Source organism: Centroberyx gerrardi, chromosome 15 (assembly GCF_048128805.1).
Source record: "Centroberyx gerrardi isolate f3 chromosome 15, fCenGer3.hap1.cur.20231027, whole genome shotgun sequence".
NCBI classification, from domain to species: Eukaryota; Metazoa; Chordata; class Actinopteri; order Beryciformes; family Berycidae; genus Centroberyx; species Centroberyx gerrardi.
The window spans coordinates 20,719,368-20,739,213 of NC_136011.1; the positions used below are offsets into that span (position 1 = coordinate 20,719,368).

At 41.0% G+C, this 19,846-nt stretch overlaps 1 protein-coding gene across 1 annotated transcript in view; it reads left to right on the forward strand.

Moving 5' to 3' along the window:
- LOC139911863 (AT-rich interactive domain-containing protein 5B-like) overlaps positions 1-19,846 on the forward strand; it is a 64,365-nt gene that overhangs the window by 25,002 nt on the left and 19,517 nt on the right. Inside the window, exons 4-5 of the mRNA XM_071899464.2 lie at positions 431-661; positions 18,496-18,659. Coding sequence (XP_071755565.2) covers positions 431-661; positions 18,496-18,659 — 395 coding nt within the window. The remainder of the gene's footprint in view (positions 1-430; positions 662-18,495; positions 18,660-19,846) is intronic.

The window sequence follows — 19,846 nt, forward strand, 5'->3', positions numbered from 1 at the left end:
AGTCCACCAACAGAAGTTATCATGAAACCTGATGTTAGCCACAGTATCTACCAAATGAATCAGTCTACATCACTCAGTATTTTTGAAATAGCAAACTGTGCAGTACATCAAAATGCATGCCTATCACAGAAATATTTTTTTATATTTCTTTATTTGGACATTTTCAGCATTGGATGGATATGAAGTGTTCTTCTCTTCTCTTCTCTTCTCTTCTCTTCTCTTCTCTTCTCCTCCTCTCATAGAAATCAAAAACTCTCTTGGCCTGTCATGTAAAACCAACACCGCTTGCATCCTTCCATACCATTCAAAAACAAAACATGTCTTTGTTAGTTATGTTTTCTGTTTAAATCCTGTTGCGATTTAGACTTGGAAAACCGTATCATCTCCATGGACCTCCTAACAGTGGGTCTGTGTTTCCTCTTGTTTGCAGGCCAGGAGGAGGATGGGCGGAGGGTTCTGGTACTGAGCTACCCCCAGTACTGCCGCTACCGCTCGGTCCTGGCCCGGCTCAGGGAGCAGCCGTCCTCTCTGCTCACGGACCACACGGTGCTGGCGCTGGGCGGTATCGCCGCGCTGGGCGGGAACACGAGGATCCTGTACTGCCGGGACACCTTCGAACACCCCGCCCTGCTGCAGAACGAGAGCGTCTGTGACGAGTTCGGTGAGTGTGGCAGCTACCGCCGTGTTGATCGAAACCTTCAGATTAGTAACCATGTCAGCTCATTTGGAATTCCAACAGACAAAATATTGGCAGGTTTGTAGTCAATCCAAAGCATTTGGAGTATTACACATGATGTCAAAAAACACAACCTGTACTGTAATGTAAGCGCACACTTTTCATTTATACTGAATGGTTCCTCATCTGAAAGATTCAATTATGTCCTTTTGGTTACTCTGACCATTTGTTTTAGTCTGCTTTTAGTGGAAAATGGGCAGTGTTTGCACTTTTGGGCCAGGCCATTTGGTTCCATTGTGTCAAATCCCAGAAAAGTAGTTGAATCCATTTAAAATTGTAATTTGTTGAAAGGCTGCATGCCTATCATACAGAAGGCCATCATATGGCAGAGAAAACTAAACTTACACAGCCCAGTGGCGTGTCTTTTAATGGACGTAGGATTCCTGGCTGCGCTACCTTGACAGTGTATGAATACTGTTTGTGATGAAAGGATTGGTATTTGAAGTGGATATTTGTGCAGAAGTGCACATATTTTAGAAATATGGTTCATGTGTGATGTTTTATATTTGGTGTATTTACTCTATTACTAAATATGAGGAGTTCCTATTCCAAGTCAAAGCTTCGTTTCTGTTCTAACCCTCCAATCTGCACGTTCTCACACTTGATAGTCCAAATGAATTGGCTCTCTAAACAGAATAGGCTTTCAATCAATGCTCCTTTAGTCTAGTTAATTGAGGCTGAAATGGGAATTCAATACAATACTTAATAATCGGCTATCATTCGCTAGTAAGACTTTTCAATATGCTGTGTGAATTTCATTTTACCTCAGTTAGTTTGCCCCAAAGGGGTCGTTCTGTTTATGAGCGCGAGTGACCACCATTCAAACACCTCAGCCAGTCACACCTAAGGAAAGCATTCTGTGGTTCAAGTGAGGAATTTTGAAGTGCTGGAACATGTCTATCTGCCATTCACAATACTTTCCCTGTAGCACATGAATCCGCACATTTTATTAACCCTGAGCTGGGGCAAAACAAAGGAATAATGTGATTCATCTCTCTTTATATTTCCTTTCCTCAGCAGCTCAGTGTAGCTCAGTGGGGGGTTTTGTGCAGCACCAATTTGACATTCACAGTAATGGCTCCTCTGGTCAAAAGTCATTGTTTTTCTTTTCCTGTAAATTTGCCAGTAGGTAATTGCATTTTTAAGAGAGCAGCAGAGGTGAGACCAGAAGGGAAAACGGTTTTAGGCGTAGGAAAATAAGTTATGAATAGTAACGCTAACATCCTGTGGCTGCTGTTGCTCATTCACTTGGCTCAATAATGTCATTCCTTTGTGAGCCACATTTAAGCTAAAGGTTTATTTTCAGAGCCTAAGGGAGTTCTAGGTTTTACTAAGGCAACCAGTTTTCTAATGTTATTCACATCAAAGTTTACCCGGTTAGAATCATACCTTTATTTCTGCATGAATTACTGCTTAGTGACCGATTTGTTTCAAAACAACAGAGGTAAGTAATTGCCATCACTCTGCAAAGTAACAACTAAAGGCTCAAGGGCTTCTTATTCACACACACAAACACACATGTAAGTGTGTGTGCATATACACTTCCGTTGATACACAGCTGCTGACTAAAGTTTCTCTTTCCATCGACAGGCTCCTTTAAAAGCAACTATAAACCACATATTAAATCCACCTTTATTAGGATAAATACTGGCGCTGTGGATGAGTAAAAAGGAATAATAAGCAGCTGTGAAATAAAAGAAGTTAGAAATTGACCTGGGGACCAATTTTAGGGCTTTTTCTATGCTTCCCTCAATGCTAATTCTGACCTTTGGATTCAGCCAAATCTGCTGTGGCAGCTCTAATAGCCGTCCTCTTGTCTGGGCTAATTCATGAAAGTGTGTCAGGCTACCTCAGGGGGTAGAGGAGAGGAGAGGGCTAGGAAAGAAGAGGGAAAAAAAAAAGTGCTATTGCAGAATTTCAGCAAGCCTGCTCGTACAGTATTGTGTGAAACGTAGCCATCAGATGAAAGCCTGCTAGCCTTGTTTTGGTTTCAGCACGGCACCGGGTTGGGCCGTGCAAGCTGTATGTATATTGATGTACAGATTTATCTACAGAAAAACACAGATAAATGTTTTTGATCTCAGCATGTCCAGCATGCTATCATACTGTTTTTTCTGTCTCTTTTTGATCAAAATCAATATGCTTTGGCTGACTAAAGCCTGTGCTTCTGTGTGAATTCTGATTTTCAAAGTAGGGATCGCAATAAGGGGAGCGCATCCTGAATAATGACTTTCAGATTTTTCAATATCTGTACAGACTTTACTACTTGATGTAAGGTCATTCCGAATGCGATGGCTGCAGAGAATGACACAGTGCTTTATCTAACCCGATCCATATTCATGTTTTTCGCCGACGTCATCCGTGTCCCTGCTTTTTAATCGGCCCCGAACAAAACAGTGTTTGCGTCGGTTACCATATCTCCAGTCCTGTGATCCATATTCATGTTCAGCGTCGCCTGTCATCCCCGCCGCTGCTTTGCTCACGGGGAACGACACTGTTTTTGTTTATTGTTATTATCAGCGCAGTCTCTGCCAATGTGGATTGATTACACCCGCGCTATTTTGTGTCCCCGATTGTGTGGAATTCGATTCTTTACCAGGAGGGACGCAAAATTACCGCGGCAGAGCGGCAGCGGCTGTGACAGTGATCGAAAGCGGAGGAAACAGAAGTTCTGGCCAAGTCGGACCTTGTTGGTCCAGATGTCCCCGACGGTGTTTGCTTATTGTGTGGGAAATACTGATACACATATTCTATTGCATACGTCCACACTGATGCACAGAATCCAAAATGAGTTCTTACATAAGTTAGCCGGAGACTAGAGGAAGGGTTTACATACCGTACTGTAATATTATTGGCGTTTCCTAAGCTGCTCCGCCGAGAGAACGACAGAAATAGTTTGTGTGGGCAAGGCCTCCGAGACGCTGAGTGACAGATGACAGGGCTTTGTTATTAGTTGTCATGATACTGTTGAATATTACTCACATTCATTTGGCAGGGATATGCGGCGCAAAGCAATAACGTAAACATTTGTAAGCTAGATTTAGAAGGCGCTGTATGTGATATATTTGAGCAAGATGTACAGCGCTAGGGCTTATTCCTGCTTGACAGCTATTCGTTCGGGCGTGCGTTAGGGAAAATATTATGACCGAAATTCTTCTCATTTTCTCCGTTTCTGAAGCAATACTCACAAACTGCTGACCTTCCACTCCCCTGCCTTCCTCCACCCCCTTCAGAAACCTAACACCCCTTGTGTGCACATTGCTTAAATCAACAGTATTTTGAAAGTTAGTGAGGCAATCATGTTTGAGGTGAAGCAGTTGAGAGCTGCCCTGTCTCTCTCTCTCTCTCTCTCTCTCTCTCTCTCTCTCTCTCTCTCTCTCTCTTCTTGCTCTTTCTCATTCGTCCTATATTCCCCAGGTCTCATTCCTTGGCACAGAAACCATATATTTCATGTTCAGCTCAGCGTGTTTTGTTTGAAATATCTCTCGCTCAGAGCTGGTTTGATTTTTATTAAAAAGAAACATTTTCAGTGGAATCCTTTGGAATCCTTTTTTTGTAATCCCCTAGGGTGGAGGGGAGAAAAAAAAAAGATTTATTGCTTCAATATATTAACGTTGTCCAGATGCACGGATCATAAACAGCATTTTACAGTCTATTTTTATAATGTTGTGTGTGTGCTGCTTTTGTGCGTGTCTGTGGCTGAATTTGTTTGTGCTGTCTATGTGTGTGTGAGTGTGTTTCTGCACGTCTGTGTGTGTGTGTGTGTGTGTCTGTGTGTGTGTGTGTGTTGCATCTGCTTGTGTGTGTGTGTTTATGTGTGTATTTGAAGCTAAACAGGGTTAAAGTTGGGAGGGCTGCCCTAGTGAGGCCAGGATTAGAGCAGAATATAAACAGTGGTAGAGGAAAGATTTCCTTTGTGTTCATCTGTCACTCCTCTTCTCACTGAGGCTGATACTGAGAGAGAGAGAGAGAGAGAGAGAGAGAGAGAGAGAGCGAGAGAGAGCGAGAGAGAGCGAGAGAGAGAGAGAGATGAGAAACAGGAGGGAGAAAATGGAAAAGAGAAAGAAATCTGTCAAAATCTTGCTAAGCTGTTCCTTGAAAGGTATAGCTTATATCTTTGAAATCACCCAGTGTAGTAGCGGGTTGGATCGCCAGATGAACGTATGATGTCATTGTTTCCAAAACTTGAGTCGCTTTCTCTCTCTCTCTCTCTCTTCAAACATAAAATCAGATTATATGAAATATGCATAGGCCAATATTGTCCCAGGACGGGCCCGTCTGTTAATGTAATAGGCAGATTGCTCGCTAAGCTCACGTTCTCCCGTCTCCGCTGCAGATTTGTGTTAAGCATCAGTCCATGCATTTTTTATTGTCCATATGTCATGGTATAGAGCGGCCGTAGAGGAGGAATTTACAGGGGAAAAAGAGAACATGTTGTAGCCATAGAATCAGATTTCATAATCAGGTCAGGTACCAGTTGGGTTATTACATAAAAAATTAAATGAACATGTACTGGAAGGCTACAGCGTATATGTCGTCATGTCCTTTGATATCTGTAAAATCATGTTTTTATGAGAAATGAAAGATACCTATTTTTACCCTATGAGCAAGAGTCTCTCCTTTTTGGAGGAGAAGCACACAGCATATTGCTCATGACATATCACTTGGCAATATGTGACTAGCCTTGATATACGCAGAGCAGGATCTGTTTTATTTATTTCTCTAATGTGCTTTGTATGCACAAGTAGTGTAGAATCCATGTCACAGTGCTACTGTATTTTTACTAAAAGCATTTTAGTCCCTTGGTATCAACAGCATTAGCATGACTTCTGGGCTGAATGAGGCATGATCTCCCTTATTATCCCTATTATGTCATCAGCAGCACACAAGCACTACAGATATTGCATTGCTGCTTATCTATTTTTAGCAAACAGCACAGAGAGATAAATAAGCATCTGGCCATAGGCAAGAAGCTTTTTCAGAGGTCTGGACCTGTTATTTACAGTACAAAGTTTTCTCAGAGGAGTAGTGCTGATCTAGGATAATTGACTAGCAGAGGTAGAAACGAGCACTATAATGTTTTACCCAGGCAGACGCTCTGTTACTTCAGTTAAAGTTTGCTCTAGTTGGATTAAGAGAAGATTACTCAAGTTAAAGTGTAGCTCACTAAAAGGCACATTAAGTATTTCTGTGTGTCCTAAAATTGTCCCCGCAAAGATAATTGATTAAGCATTTTGGCATGGTTATTACAAATAATTTTGCAGGTCATCATCAGCCCAAGGAGATGGTTAAAGATGGAAGAAAAGTACAGTTATTTGTTCATAACAGTCAAAATCCTGATTCCTACTTTCCACCTCAGCCGCCTTGACCCGCTCATTCATTATAACCTGGATCATTACTCCGTCATTACACTCGACAAATACACTGCAAAAAATCTCAGTCCATCTAGTCTCATATTCAGCCTTCAACTCTTACTTTTGTTAAACCGAGAGGCATATTCTGCCAATGTGGTGAGGTAATTCCACTTGTTTCTAATGTGTCAGGAATTTCCTGGAAATGACTGTCAGTATGTTGAAACAAGTCCAAATAAGGCAGATTAGTGCACTACTATCAAGAAAATGACGCTTGATTCTACAAAATTCTTGAAACAAGTTGATTTACATTGGAAACAAGTTAAATCATCTAACCCCATTGGCAGATTTGTTCACTTTTTTTAAGAAAATTACAATTTTATGACTCAATAATTGCCTAAATGACTTGTCAAGATGGAGATTTTTTTGTAGTGTTTGAAACCCCAGGGTTGTGGAGCATGGTTTACAATAAACAGGATTACATTTAACTGATTACCAGACATGAAATCCCAGATGTGTTTTGGATCCTCCTGAATGTCCCTAATAAACTACACACAGAGACATGCTGGAACCAGTTAACACCTCTGACTCATCTACAGTGTAACTGTAGATGTTGTTTACCAATCTCGAAGTCTGTCTCCGCCAGTGAAGCAAATGTACAGAGAGAGCGCTCTTGAATGCAACCCTTGGGTCAGGCTGCTGCTTTAAGTGACTAGCATCTTACTTATGTCTGCAGGTAGAGGCTTGTAGTGGGTTCTTGTTTCTGAAAAGGGCTTATGTGTAACTTTAAGTGAAGTCAGAAATCACATTGCCACACCGCTGAGTGATGCAGGACAATGGAAAAGGGAGGATTGTGTATGATGACTGTGTGTGATGTTTCCCAAGAATTTTTCCAAAATGAGGTAGCGGCCGTGTGAAAAAAAGAACACCCACACTAACGAAACTAAAACTCATGAAACATTATTGAAGTTTTATGCTATTTTTTTTTAAACATTTGTTCACAAAGGAGTTACTGTTTTGAATATGCAGTCACTTTACAGTTAATGAAACACAGAAATAATGAAGATCAGGAGACAGTTTTTGTTGTTTTGTTTGTGTATTTCAAAAGGGATTCACAGCCTTTTGGAATGAAACCCTTCTGAGATCCCTAAAAATACACCGGCCTGTAAACAAGGAAAAGACAGAGGGAGGAAAGTATCCACTGGCCTATTTTTTTTTAAGGGAATGATTATTATTTATAATCACCGTGGTTTAATGCTGTGTAGCTTTTGGGAATGACAAAGTCGCTATGATTGGGTTCATTGGCCGACTCAATCCCATCAAGTGTAACTAGAGCGTGATCTATTAGAATACATATGTTTTATTGATGTATGGGCTTCGTGTTTATCCTGGCATTCATTTATTTATAGGTCGATGCTGTGATTTTTTTTTTTTTCCCCGAGTAATGAATAGGATAAGCCTTGAAGCTTATCCACTGCTCCCTTTCAACTCACTCTCTGTCTGTCTGTCTGTCTGTCTCTCCCTCCCTCTCTCTCTCCCTCTCTCTCTCCCTCACCCTATCCCTCTCCAAAAGCCAGATTGAAATACTGTATTTTTTAAAGCCCCGGTCCCATTGAGTTGTTGCTGCAGTCTGTCAATATCAATGATGTGGAAGCGTTTGAAGGTTAGCCCGTTTTAGCAAATCCTCCACATTATGTAACTTTGACTGTTTTACATTTGGCACTCATGGAACAGCAGGGTGTGTGTGTATTTGGGACAGTCCCTCCGAGTGCCCTTACATTTCTTTTCATTGCTAAATGGGATTTTTTTTTAATTTCCTCTCTTGGAACAATAGCCATTAAGAGCTACTTGCCAACACTTAGGCAGAGGCAAAAGCTTAAGCGATATGTTCACTTGTCACATATTTACAGCTTGTATTTTTAGGCTGCTGCTCTTATCAGTGTATGTTCCTTTTGACAGCAAAGCTGTACTGCGAGTTCCTACAGATGAGATACAACATAGAGAGATATTGCATGTTGCTGGAAATGGGCCAACACCAAAGAGTTTTGTCTGTTGTAATTACAGTGTCTTGCGCTAAATACAGGGTGATATTATCAACTTCTCCCAGGGTCAGAGGTCATCGCATTCCTCAGTGTGTGTGTCAATCAGTGGGTCTGGCCTGAGATTAAAGCCAGCCATGTCTCGAGTGTGATGTGTGCTAATAAGTACTTATGGTGCGACGCTACCATCATGAGGCTATCACATGAGGTGGACAGAATGAGACAGAAAGAAAGACAAAGAAAGAAAAAAAGAAAGAATATTGAGGCGATGTAATTATACCTTATTTTGACTATGAGACAAAATAAAAAGTTTGTAACATTTGTCTTGTAAAACATGTAACACTGTGCGTTCACACCGTAATTTCCTATTTAGTTTGCAAATGGAAAGCTTGAGTCTACAGCCTTTATGAGTTTGCACAGTGGTAAAGTACACACATTCACACCCCTGTCGAAACACACACCCCAATGAATCCGATGAGAATGATTTCATAATCCGTCGCAATAATAAACTTCTTTGAACAGTTTAATTGGCTCTTCCTGGAACGGCACGGCCTCGCTTCATTTGATCTGATGAAAGACTAATGTTGCTTCTCCCCAGGGGGAGCATGCACAACGGCGCACAAATAATGAATTAAGAACACTACCCGTTTTTTTCAAATGACTGCCATAATAAACTAGGAAAATTCATACTGCACTTATGCCAATTTCAGGGCCCCCGAACTGCTTTCATGTTTACTTGCTAATCACATTTAATTCTCCAAGCTTGTTTTTAAGTGAAAATAATCCTGATTCCTGGAAGGGTGATGGATTGGGGTCAGGCGGAAGCAGAGATTGATTGTCATCATAAAGCACCGTTGTTATTGTGACCATTTGGAAATGTTCCAGAAACATTTCTTGTACAGTACGCGATCAGTGATAAGTTGCACTTACTGTACACTGTGCTGGGTTCGCTAGTGCTTTGAATAACCTGAATGGCATGCATTGAAATTCGACTGGAAGGCATCTGGTGTATGTAAAAGGGAAATAGAAGTAGGCTATGGAAAAGAAATATGTAAAATTGAAACTGACAAAGTCATGATGGTTCGGGAGAATGTCCTCTCTCCAGCAGAGGAATATTAACAGTGGCAGTTTGAATGGAGAGCTTGTGTACACCAATAGTACGGTCACGGAAATGAGCTCATTATTGGCACATGCATGCATGCATGTGCACATCCACGTGCGCACAGACAAACACACGCACACACACATTTTATGTTACTATGGTGAGGATATTCCATTTGCTTATCCATTTGCTAATTGTAACCCCAACAATAACATGCCTAAGCCTAATCCTGAAACCAAGGAAATCGGTGTAAAACCAAATCCTTAACCTAAATTAACCCCAACTCTAACCACACTTTCCCTAGTAGGCTTGGCAGAAAATCCTCACACACACACACACGCATACACACACACACACTACCATAATACTTAAATAACTTCACACGCTGACAGGTTGATAGTGCCCATCTCTAAAAGAAGCTGATTTACAGACTTTTAGAAGTGCAAGACAAAAATATGGGAGAGTATTTTTAATGTCCTGGTAAACACACACTTGCTAGGATGTGGGCTTGTCTCCATGGCAACGCTAGTCGGAGCGTGCCCGGCCTAGCGTTTTGACAGGTTCTCCTGATGATGATTGATAATTACTACCTGACTTGTTGTCCCCGTCTCCACAAACATATGGCGGGAGCTGCCCTCCGCCATATATCTGCCAAAATGTTCCCTTTTCTGATAATAGCTTTTTAATGTTGCGTTTTGTTGCGCATGCATAGCAATCACCCCCCCCCCCTTTTGTAATTACATTTGCTGCCGCTCACACAGTTTTTACAGAAAGGAAAGAGAAATAGATAGGAAAAGCAGGAGAGAGGGAGAGAGGGAGAGAGAGGGGATGGAATGGATTTCACATTGAATTGATGTGTCCCCTCCCAATACAGGTGGATTTAAATTTGACAAATTGACAGGAAAAACAAAGACAATCAGCACTTTTTGCAGTGCAGTCACATATTCAAATTTAAGCTCCAGATAATGGCTGATGTGGTGGGCTGTAGTTTAAAATGGCAAGCGAGACTCTTCATTCCATATCTGTGTGAGCAGTATTATATTATGCTGTGTGTTTGCATGCATAAAAGCTCATATTTAGAGGCAATTGGAAGCAATCTTGTTATATTCGCACAGGCCATAGAGGAGGCATCAATCTATAAACATGATTTATCTACTGCGCCCTATGCACTAAGGCATTTGCATAGCCCCTCTGCTGTGGATCTCATTATCCGACTGTACACCAGAACCTCAACCTCAAGCTTCAAAACTGACCAGCATATCAAGCACGCAAACTAAAATATGAATAAAGGTTGAAATTCATTGGTATTCCCCTCTGAGATTGACTGATCTGCATCTGTAAACACAACATCATATGGACATTTTAGATGAGATAAATGTGGAATTAGAATACATTTTATATGACAAAGAGGAGATAATAATTCTATTCTATTCTATTCTATTCCTGTATGTGTATGCATGTATTTGGGATGTCCTCCTCAATACATGCAGCATTTGACCTGCACTTTAGACTGTGCAGGTTGTTTTAGAATATGTCTGCATTCATGTTTTGTTCAGTATGTTTTTGGTATTTCGCTTGTGTTTCACTTATCGACAGCCCATTGTTTTGGGTGACCTCCGCTCCCAGGGACGGGACAGCATCAGCGAGGTTCTACTGTATTTCTCCTCTCCTTCCTCTTAAGTCCTGGCTTCTGAGATCGAGATCAGACAAACTCATTAGCTCCAAGTACCTGGAACATTAGATATTATATGCCTGGAGTTCCAGATGGGCAGGACGAATAGTTTCCCTACGTCCCATTGGTTCATATCAACGTTCGGCGCACCTGCAGCAGGCAAAAGCGCGATGCTCCGTGGAATCCGAAGTGGTTTCTAATACTGTTTGATTGAGGTCTGCCACAGGCTACGGCAACAGACAGGCTCTGTGAGGGAGATAATGATGCATGCACACACAGCTGTCAGTCATGCCAGCTGAGGGAATGGTCTTTGAGGAAAATAAAAACAGACTGCAGCAGATAATGCACTATTTGTATAGGAAATGATGGGTTTGGGAAATCGAGTGGAGCGGGATGCCAGAGCTTTTACAACAGGGAGAGGAGATCTGTTGAAAATCTCCCCCAGATCAGCCAATCGCACATGACTGTCCGCCTTTGTAGTGTGAATATATAGGCATTCATACATACAGACTCAGGCACGTCCGTCCATTAGAGAGTGAGTTTGATAAAAGAGAGGTTGAGACGTCAGTAAAGAGACATGCAGCGTGGCTAGAGGGAGAGAGAGACCTATTTAAACCAAACTGTTGAGGACCTGCAGATGAGTCGGCTGCACCTAGGGGGGCTGCTGTTAGAGCTCATTTAGTAAAAAAGCCCGTCTAATCCTCCCCTTTTTACCCCGGCGCTCGCTCTAATAGCCTTGTACTACAGTGGTTTCAGTGTGTCAGGAGTCAGGAGTTTCTGATACAGGTGCTCTCCAAACACAGCACTGCTCATTGACTGTGAACGCCAGTGGAAAATTTAAATTGTCGCTCTCTCTCTGCTCTCTCGGCTTTCTGCTTTCTGCTTTTTCTCTCCAACTGCTCTCTCTCTCTCTCTCTCTCTATCTCTCTCTGTGTCATTCTGTTACCGCTCTCCCTCTCTCTCTCTCTCTCTCTCTCTCTCTATCTCTCTCTGTGTCATTCTGTTACCGCTCTCCCTCTCTCTCTCTCTCTCTCTCTCTCTCTCTATCTCTCTCTGTGTCATTCTGTTACCGCTCTCCCTCTCTCTCTCTCTCTCTCTCTCTCTCTCTCTCTCTGTGTCATTCTGTCACCGCTCTCCCTCTCTCCCTCTCTCTCTCTCTCTCTCTCTCTCTCTCTGTGTCATTCTGTCACCGCTCTCCCTCTCTCCCTCTCTCTCTCTCTATCTCTCTCTTTCTCGCTCCCGATTTTTTTTCTCTTTCTTTTCCTGAGTATATGTTGTTGAACGAACTTGGATGCGTTTGTGTAATAACAGTAAGTAGTATCCATTGCCATGCCTAAGAACAAGCCAACCGCATTCCTCATTAAATTCAGAATAGCTCTCAGCCATGCAGCGCTGTAAAAATATCTTCTACTTTTACAGCCGCATTCATGGGGGAAAACAACCAATAATAACACCAGCGATGACAATCCGTCAATAATATCAATGTACTATCCTAATGAGGTTACAATATTGACCTAATATGAAACGCTGCGCTGTTGTACTCTGCTGTGAAATGTTGTGCAATTTATAATCTGCCTCTGTATAATTATAAGAAATTAATTAACAGTGAATCATCTATCAACCCACCGAGGTTTTGATGATTAATAAAACCATGTACCCTGTCCACCCACACGCTCTGTGGGTGTCTCGTGTAATTTTTGATGATTTCAGTGATAGAGATACTTGAGGTATTATCGTTCATTAAATTCTTCGCTGTCAGTGTGTCTCAAATGACTCGGCGCGGAAACGTGCCTCGAGCGCAGGAGCAGAGGAATAACTCTCCTGTCAGATGTGACAAAGTGAGAATTACGAGCGCGTCAGAAAAGCCTGATATTAGCCGTTCACAAGTTAAAGTTATACTCAGGGATTTGCCGGAGTGCTTGAAACGCGACGGTGGCACTAAATACTTTAACTGTGTGAAAGCAGAAACACCCTGATGTAATAGATCTTTGTTAGTAAGTGTGGTAAAAGTCCTCCAGTCAGAATTCTAGTATATCTATCTGTATATACTGTATATATACACTACCAGTCAAAAGTTTGGACACATGCATTTTTCTTTCTTTTTACGATTTTTCACATTTTAGTAAAGACATCAGAACTATGAAATAACACAAATGGAATTATGCAGTGACCAAAAAAGTGTTAAACAAATCAAAACTATCTTATATTTTAGATATTAAGGTAGCCACCTTTTGCCCTGATGGAAAGGCAAAGGCTTTAGAAAGAAATTCATGCATAGGCATCAACTTCACTATTTCTATTTGTCTAAGAAACTAATTTCAAGCATTTAAGCATAAGCCTTTAGGATAATGAAAGCCTTTAAGATGATGAAAAACATAGGAAATTCAATCAGGTATGTCCAAACTTTTGACTGGCAGTGTGTATATATACTGTATATCTTATGTACTTAAGTTTCAAAATTAAAGAAACAATCCACCGTCATCATTCTTTCTCGTAAGTTTAGAGGGTTTGAAGTTGGTTTGAAGTTAAAAAGTGTTACACTTTGATCACATTTTATGTACTAAACCCTTTCCATCAGCCTAACTTGTAACTGCATGTCTTTGATAAATGTAGCCTAGTAAAAAAAAGCAAGGTAAGGTATTTACTTAGTGGAGTAAAAACATTCAGGCAAATACCTTTCTCTATGCAACGGAAATATGGAAGTACAAATGCCAAAAAAAAAAAAAACTAAGCTCGCGAAAGTATAGTACCGGAGCAAAAATACTTAGTCACTCTCCAACCTGTGAGATCTTTGACGTATAGTGAAGACGCCATCGCCTGTCATTGCCGGTTGAGGAATCAGTCATCTCTCGCTTTGCGTATTCTCTCTGGTACAGTTGCCTTGCTGTTTTGGAGCCCCCCTTGTCACATCCCTATGCCTCCAATGGAGTTAAAATGTTCCACCAAAGTGAAATATCACTTCAATGATCACACATTTAATGCTCCACTGCTCTGCAGATTAAAGTCTGTGTCTCATGAGTTGTAGGAGGTGGGGGTTTGGCATCATGTTTTGATAGGTTTTATTCACTTTGGTCTATCTTTTTGCATTCTAATAGATCCTAATATTGTCAACTTCCTAATGAGTCTCCTATTCTGTTCTATTCTGTTCTATTCTATTCTATTCTATTCTATTCTATCTTGAGGAACATGCTTTTGCAGATGAGGCCACGGTTTGCAATGTAGACATAATCTTTGCTGATAATTGCCGACTGGGTGTCAGTTCTGTGGTGATTTTGCTCCCAAGTGAGGGGACAAAACATGTTTTTCTCCTACCGCTGGTTGTTCCAGTCATGCCTTACTCCTCCTCCTCCTCCTCCTCCTCCTCCTCCTCCTCCTCCTGTCTGTCTGAACTTTGACCTCATTATGGTGTGAGGAAGCTGAAGTTAAACCACAGAATTAGAATTCTTCGAGTAAAGACGTCCATTTGAGTAGGAGTTTGCTTCATGAAAGCACAGGTAGACTTAAAATACGATCAAAGACAGGGAGAGTCTCCCTCGGCTCATCCGGTTACACAATCTCTCTGAGGGATGAAAACCCTGAGAAGTTGCTATTCCTGAGCCGCGGAGTCAAAACAGTCCTTGCGTCCGCGTTCCTCCCGTAAAGAGGTCAACAGCTAATTTGTACTACGGTTGCGAAATTGTTATGCAGTGAGCTCAGCAGCTTTTGTAACCTGATGTTGGACCAGAGTTGAGCTGGCTGTCATTATTAGTCGTTTTCTGGCAGTATTTCTCAGCCACTCTGTTTTAAGTGATTTATTTCAGGGTGTGACCTTTTTGATCTCCCTTCAAATGAACAATCAACATTCGTAACTGCGTCATTGCACATTTGTATAATGTCATTACAAAGAAGATTGCAAAATAAAAGTCCTCGCAGCCAATATAGTTTTCAGTCCAAAAAAAGCCTGACTTTGGATTCACTCTCTAGGTCCAAATCACCCAAAAGACAGGTTTTAAATGGCCACTAATATACAAAAGCATGTCAATTTAGTTGTTACATCCCTGGGCTTTTAATTTTTATTCACAAATGAAACAACAGAAACAATACATAGCATCAAATACTTAACACGAAAGCTATCATATACCCATCTACTTATAAAAGAGGATTTTGAAATAACATTTCCTTAACAGAGACAATCATTATGCGAGCACATGTAGATATCGAGGTTTTTTTTTTTTTTTTTCTTCAGTCAATTTTGTGAGTGTTATCAGCAGAGGCATCCATCAGTTGAATTCTCCAGCCGGCTTGATGTGTCGCTCCGTTCCCAGCAGCCACTCAATCAATCAGTCCATTTTGTTGTGGTTCCCTGTGGCTCCACTCTGCTGAGGCACAGAACCGTCAGAACCCTTCCTGAGCCGTCCCTAATGAGTTTTTCATTATCATTGACATCAACTGAATGGTAATGAAATAGAGGTAGTGGGGCTGTATTTAATTGAATCTGAGAAGAAAATTTATTAGACAAAAGCTGCCGTCGCAAAGCTGTTAAGAGCTGAGAGCGTTCGGCTGCATCCCGAGATCAAGTTGTCAGTCTGCGCTTCTCGCCGGTGAAGTCATCGCGACTTCCATGGCTCCGGGGTTCTGCTCTGTGACAAGACATGATGGATTCACGCCCCGGGGAATACCCCTCACCTGTGTGTATGTGTGTGTGCGTGTGTGTGTGTGTGTGTGTGTGTGCGTTTGACCTAACCTCATCTCTACCAAACAAGCCATGATTCAGAATGCTGTTCACTACTGTTCAACTGCAGATTTGTGAGACTGTGTGTGAGAAAGAATGTATGGTGTATTTGTTTACAGTGTGTGTGTGTGTGTGTGTGTGTGTACAGTATGCCCTCAGGGGCTTGTGAAAGACCAGGAAAGAAGCAAGAATCCTCTGGTCACTTCAAGTTGTGTCAGTGACCCAGATAAGCGCACAGCACAGAGCCACAGACCTAGAAATAAATAGAACTCAGTGGGAAGCAAATAGAAACTGAGCGGCTTCAATCAACAGCCATTTTTGGTGTGTGACTGTAGCGCCCATTTTGGCATGATGAAGGAAAGTATCATGTATATTTTAATTATATTTTTCTTTTGTAGTACCATGGACAAAAACGTTGGCTGTTCTTTCCACTTGGCCCACAGGTTGTTAAAAATATCACATCTCTCAGGCTGCCGTCAAATTATTATCTTCTGATGTTTGTTTTGGGTTTTTTTTTTTTACAAAAGAAAATGGCTGTGTCTGCTTCCATCCTAGAAAAATCAATCTGTGCAGAGCCTGGCCACGTTTCATTTTCTTTGTGTTATTCTAAAGAGGATGACTCCTCCCTTATGTAACTCTGCCACAAGGAGACCAGATCAGCAGTTCTCCACGACTTAACCATGCACCAGCATAGGAAGATTGTCTGCAATGCCTCACTTGACCTTGTGTGCCTGCGTGTATATATATAAATATATATGATGTACCAAATATATATAAACATATGTCTGTGTGTGTGTGTGGTACATGTTTGAACACGAGTGTGTGTGTGCGGACACACGCCCCATTTGACCCCAGCTTTCTGCCTAGCTGCATCCAAGTTGCCTTTATCAATAGGTCAGTGAATTTAAACTTGCTCACTGTTGCGTTATCTTGCGTTATGCAGCAATATTTTGCTGTGAATGCCGCATTTTCTTACACAGCAGTATTTGACCTGATGAAATATGTAAACAGACAGGGTAGTTATGTAACTACCTCTGTCTGTTAAGGCGGTGTAGGGTGTCAGGGGGTTAGAGATAGGACTAAAAACAGAACCTCAGTGAGTGTGCGAACTCACTCAGGCCTGCGTGAAGTTTTGGTGTGGATGCAGACGGTGCCTGTTTAAACTGATGCCACATGCTGAAAAATAAATCCACTCTATGTCAGACTCGCAAGTATTAACTATGATGAGTCATCTGTCACATAAAGGGTTGATGTAATTTCTTAGTGTTAATGAGAAAGTGAGAGAGCGAGAGAATGAGAGAGAAAACAGAGAAGAGGAAGAAAACACACCCCACGCTGTATAAGTAAAGATTACAATGTTGAAAACTTGTTTTTTCTAATGCCAAAGGGATGACAAATGCATGACAAATGGCCTTGTAATTTTCCCTGTGCCGTTTCTCCCCAGCGTAGCTGTTGTGAAAATAACAACATGAAGTGATAGGTTGCTGAGTTGCAATCACTTTTACCCTTTTTAATGACTGCCTCTTAGTTTTATTCAGCTCCGGTGTTATTCTAACATTTTCTTGATGGGAATTAGATCCGACAAAAATAATCACAGAGTCCCTTTGGCAGGGAACAACCTTGGATGTGATTTAATTGTCATTGCAGATGGAAAGAAAGAATGTTGATGCTGTGAAATACGTGACTGAACTTGGCTTATTTGAAGTTTCTCTGTCTTTTCCCTCTGTCTCTCTCTCTCTCTCTCTCTCTCTCTCTCTCTCCTTTGAGCTTATCTCTGTTTGTGTTGCTGCGTGGAGGCAAGGCACTCTGCCAAGAAGTTACATTACAGTCACGGGTTGACATAAACGTGGGTGTACAAAGGACTTGGATGGTTTAAATACTTTATTGTGTGTGTAATGTGAACTGAGCAATTATATCTGCCAGCCTTTCAAACAAAGAGCTCCTATCAGGCAGGTTCATGTGTTTTTAATTAACAACATTAGGCTCTAAGACATGAGCAGGCTAACTAGAGGGGAACCAGGAATGGAGCGATGATATCAGTGCATCTGAGGTGCCATAATAAGATGTAATGCTCCCCAATGCTGATGCTATTGATGAGATGACAGCTTTGGTATTCCAGTTGTGAAAAACAAAACAAAACAAAGCACAGTTACATTTGTTATCATAGTGAGAAATACACACAAGACCTGAGCCTCCATAGTGTCCATATCAAATATTATTCTGAGCGGTAACCATTCGTTTAGATTTCCTTCCTTTTTGTAGGTTTGTGGGTTAACCAGAATCTGTAATTGTCAGTATACTGCGAACTGTTTGACCATCACATTATGTCCTCATCCCCATCTGCAAAATGCATCTGTCTGAATTTAAATGTAGTTTCTATTTTAAGCGGGAGGAAACTTGAGGACTTTGTTTACTAGCACATCGGAGCTGTTTGGCAGTCAGCTACCCCATTCAGCACAATGTTACACTTATCTGGTTTAAAACTATTAGCCACAGGCTAGCAGGTTTGTGAAATCCCATATCTGGTTGTAAATGTTCCTGTCATGTCCCCCTGTCCTCTTCATCATTTAAATTCCATGTGGTCAGAAATGAAATGCATCATATCTTCTGTCTTCTTCCTCTCAGAAATTGCATGTTGTTGTATTACATGACACTGCATTCAGAAATGAAATGCATGGTCTATTATGATTTTTCTGAGGTGAGAACATGCACAGCTTTAGACTAAACCAAATGTTGGCAACACTGAGGTGAAAATATGCAATTATTTAATCACACAATGGATCACAAAATTGCCAAAAAAAAGTATCAACACATGCATTTCAGTGTAAATCAATCAATCAATCGTCCCCCAGTTGTTCTAATCGTTCCATCTTCTGTCCTTCAGCTCCCAACCTGAAGGGGCGACCGCGGAAGAAGAAGCTGTCCATCTCCCAGAGGAGGGACTCCCAGGGTCAGGCTCAGGGTCAAGGTCAAGGGTCATCAGGGTCAAACCAGGGGTCAGCAGCAGCTCAGGACCCCTGCAGCCTAGACATCAAAACTCCTAACAAGGTAGCGCTCACATTGATGCCAGATGTTTACCAGAGAACTAAAGCATATGAAGTTAAACGTCTTATAGAACTTGTATAATTTCTCCCATCATACATCTGTCCTGCAGTAGGAGTGCAGCGGTGACGGCAGCCTCTTCTTCAAGTAGAACTGAATTGGCATTTTGTGACACCTAAACTGGTGTTTCTCAAACAGTGGCTTGCCACACTGTCCCTTGTATCTTCTGGCAGAAAACAAGAAAACAACATTTGAGTTTTCCAAATAATTCACTGTGAGAGACAGAACAGCAGTGTGGCAGCAGTGTAGTGTTACATACAGTACATGCGGTAAAAAATGTGTCTATGATGGCTACATCTTATATTGTGAAATGAAAAGAGATAATATGAAAAGTGTTCCTAAGAGATGGGAATATAATTTTGGCACTACATAGAATATTTTTAATAAAACCATTCTTCATAATGACAAAATATTATTCAAAATGACAAAAGATTCCTCTGCTTTTTGCACAATATAAACCTTTCTTTTCTTAGACTGTATTCAAGCTAATAATTATATTTTCTGTGGTACACCGGTTCATTTTAATAGTTCAAATTAATAATAATTAATTAAGCAGTTTTTATCTGATTGATTCAATCATAGATTCAATCGTGATAGCATTACTGAGCAGTGTTCTCGTTGTCTATCTGTATGTCTTTTCTCTTCCCTAGACCAAATAAGATAAAAACATAATTCAAACGTGGAAGGTGTAAGCTTTCAGTTATCTAACGCTGCAAATCTCAACAAGTCATTTAGTCATTTAAACAAGTAAAACAAAATTGCACAATGGAGTGAGATGATTTCACTTGTTTCCAGTAGATTTCCCCTGAACAAGTGACAGTATCATGAAACAAGACAGATCGCTGCACAAGCATCAAGATAATGTTATTTGATCAAGAAAATGCAAGTTTGCTTTGTATTGGAAAAAAGAAATTATCACACACCATTGATTGATTGTTGTTGTTCATTGATTGTTTGTATGATTTTTTTCTAGATGTTCTAGATTAAATGACTTGTTAAGATGATATGTTATTTTGCAGTGCAACCTTTATCCAGCCATCATTAATGATATTTAAAGTACAGGGAATATTCACCCTAAATCCCTTTTCACATGTTTTATTCCTCTAACCTTGGGCAGTTCAATCAATATCAAC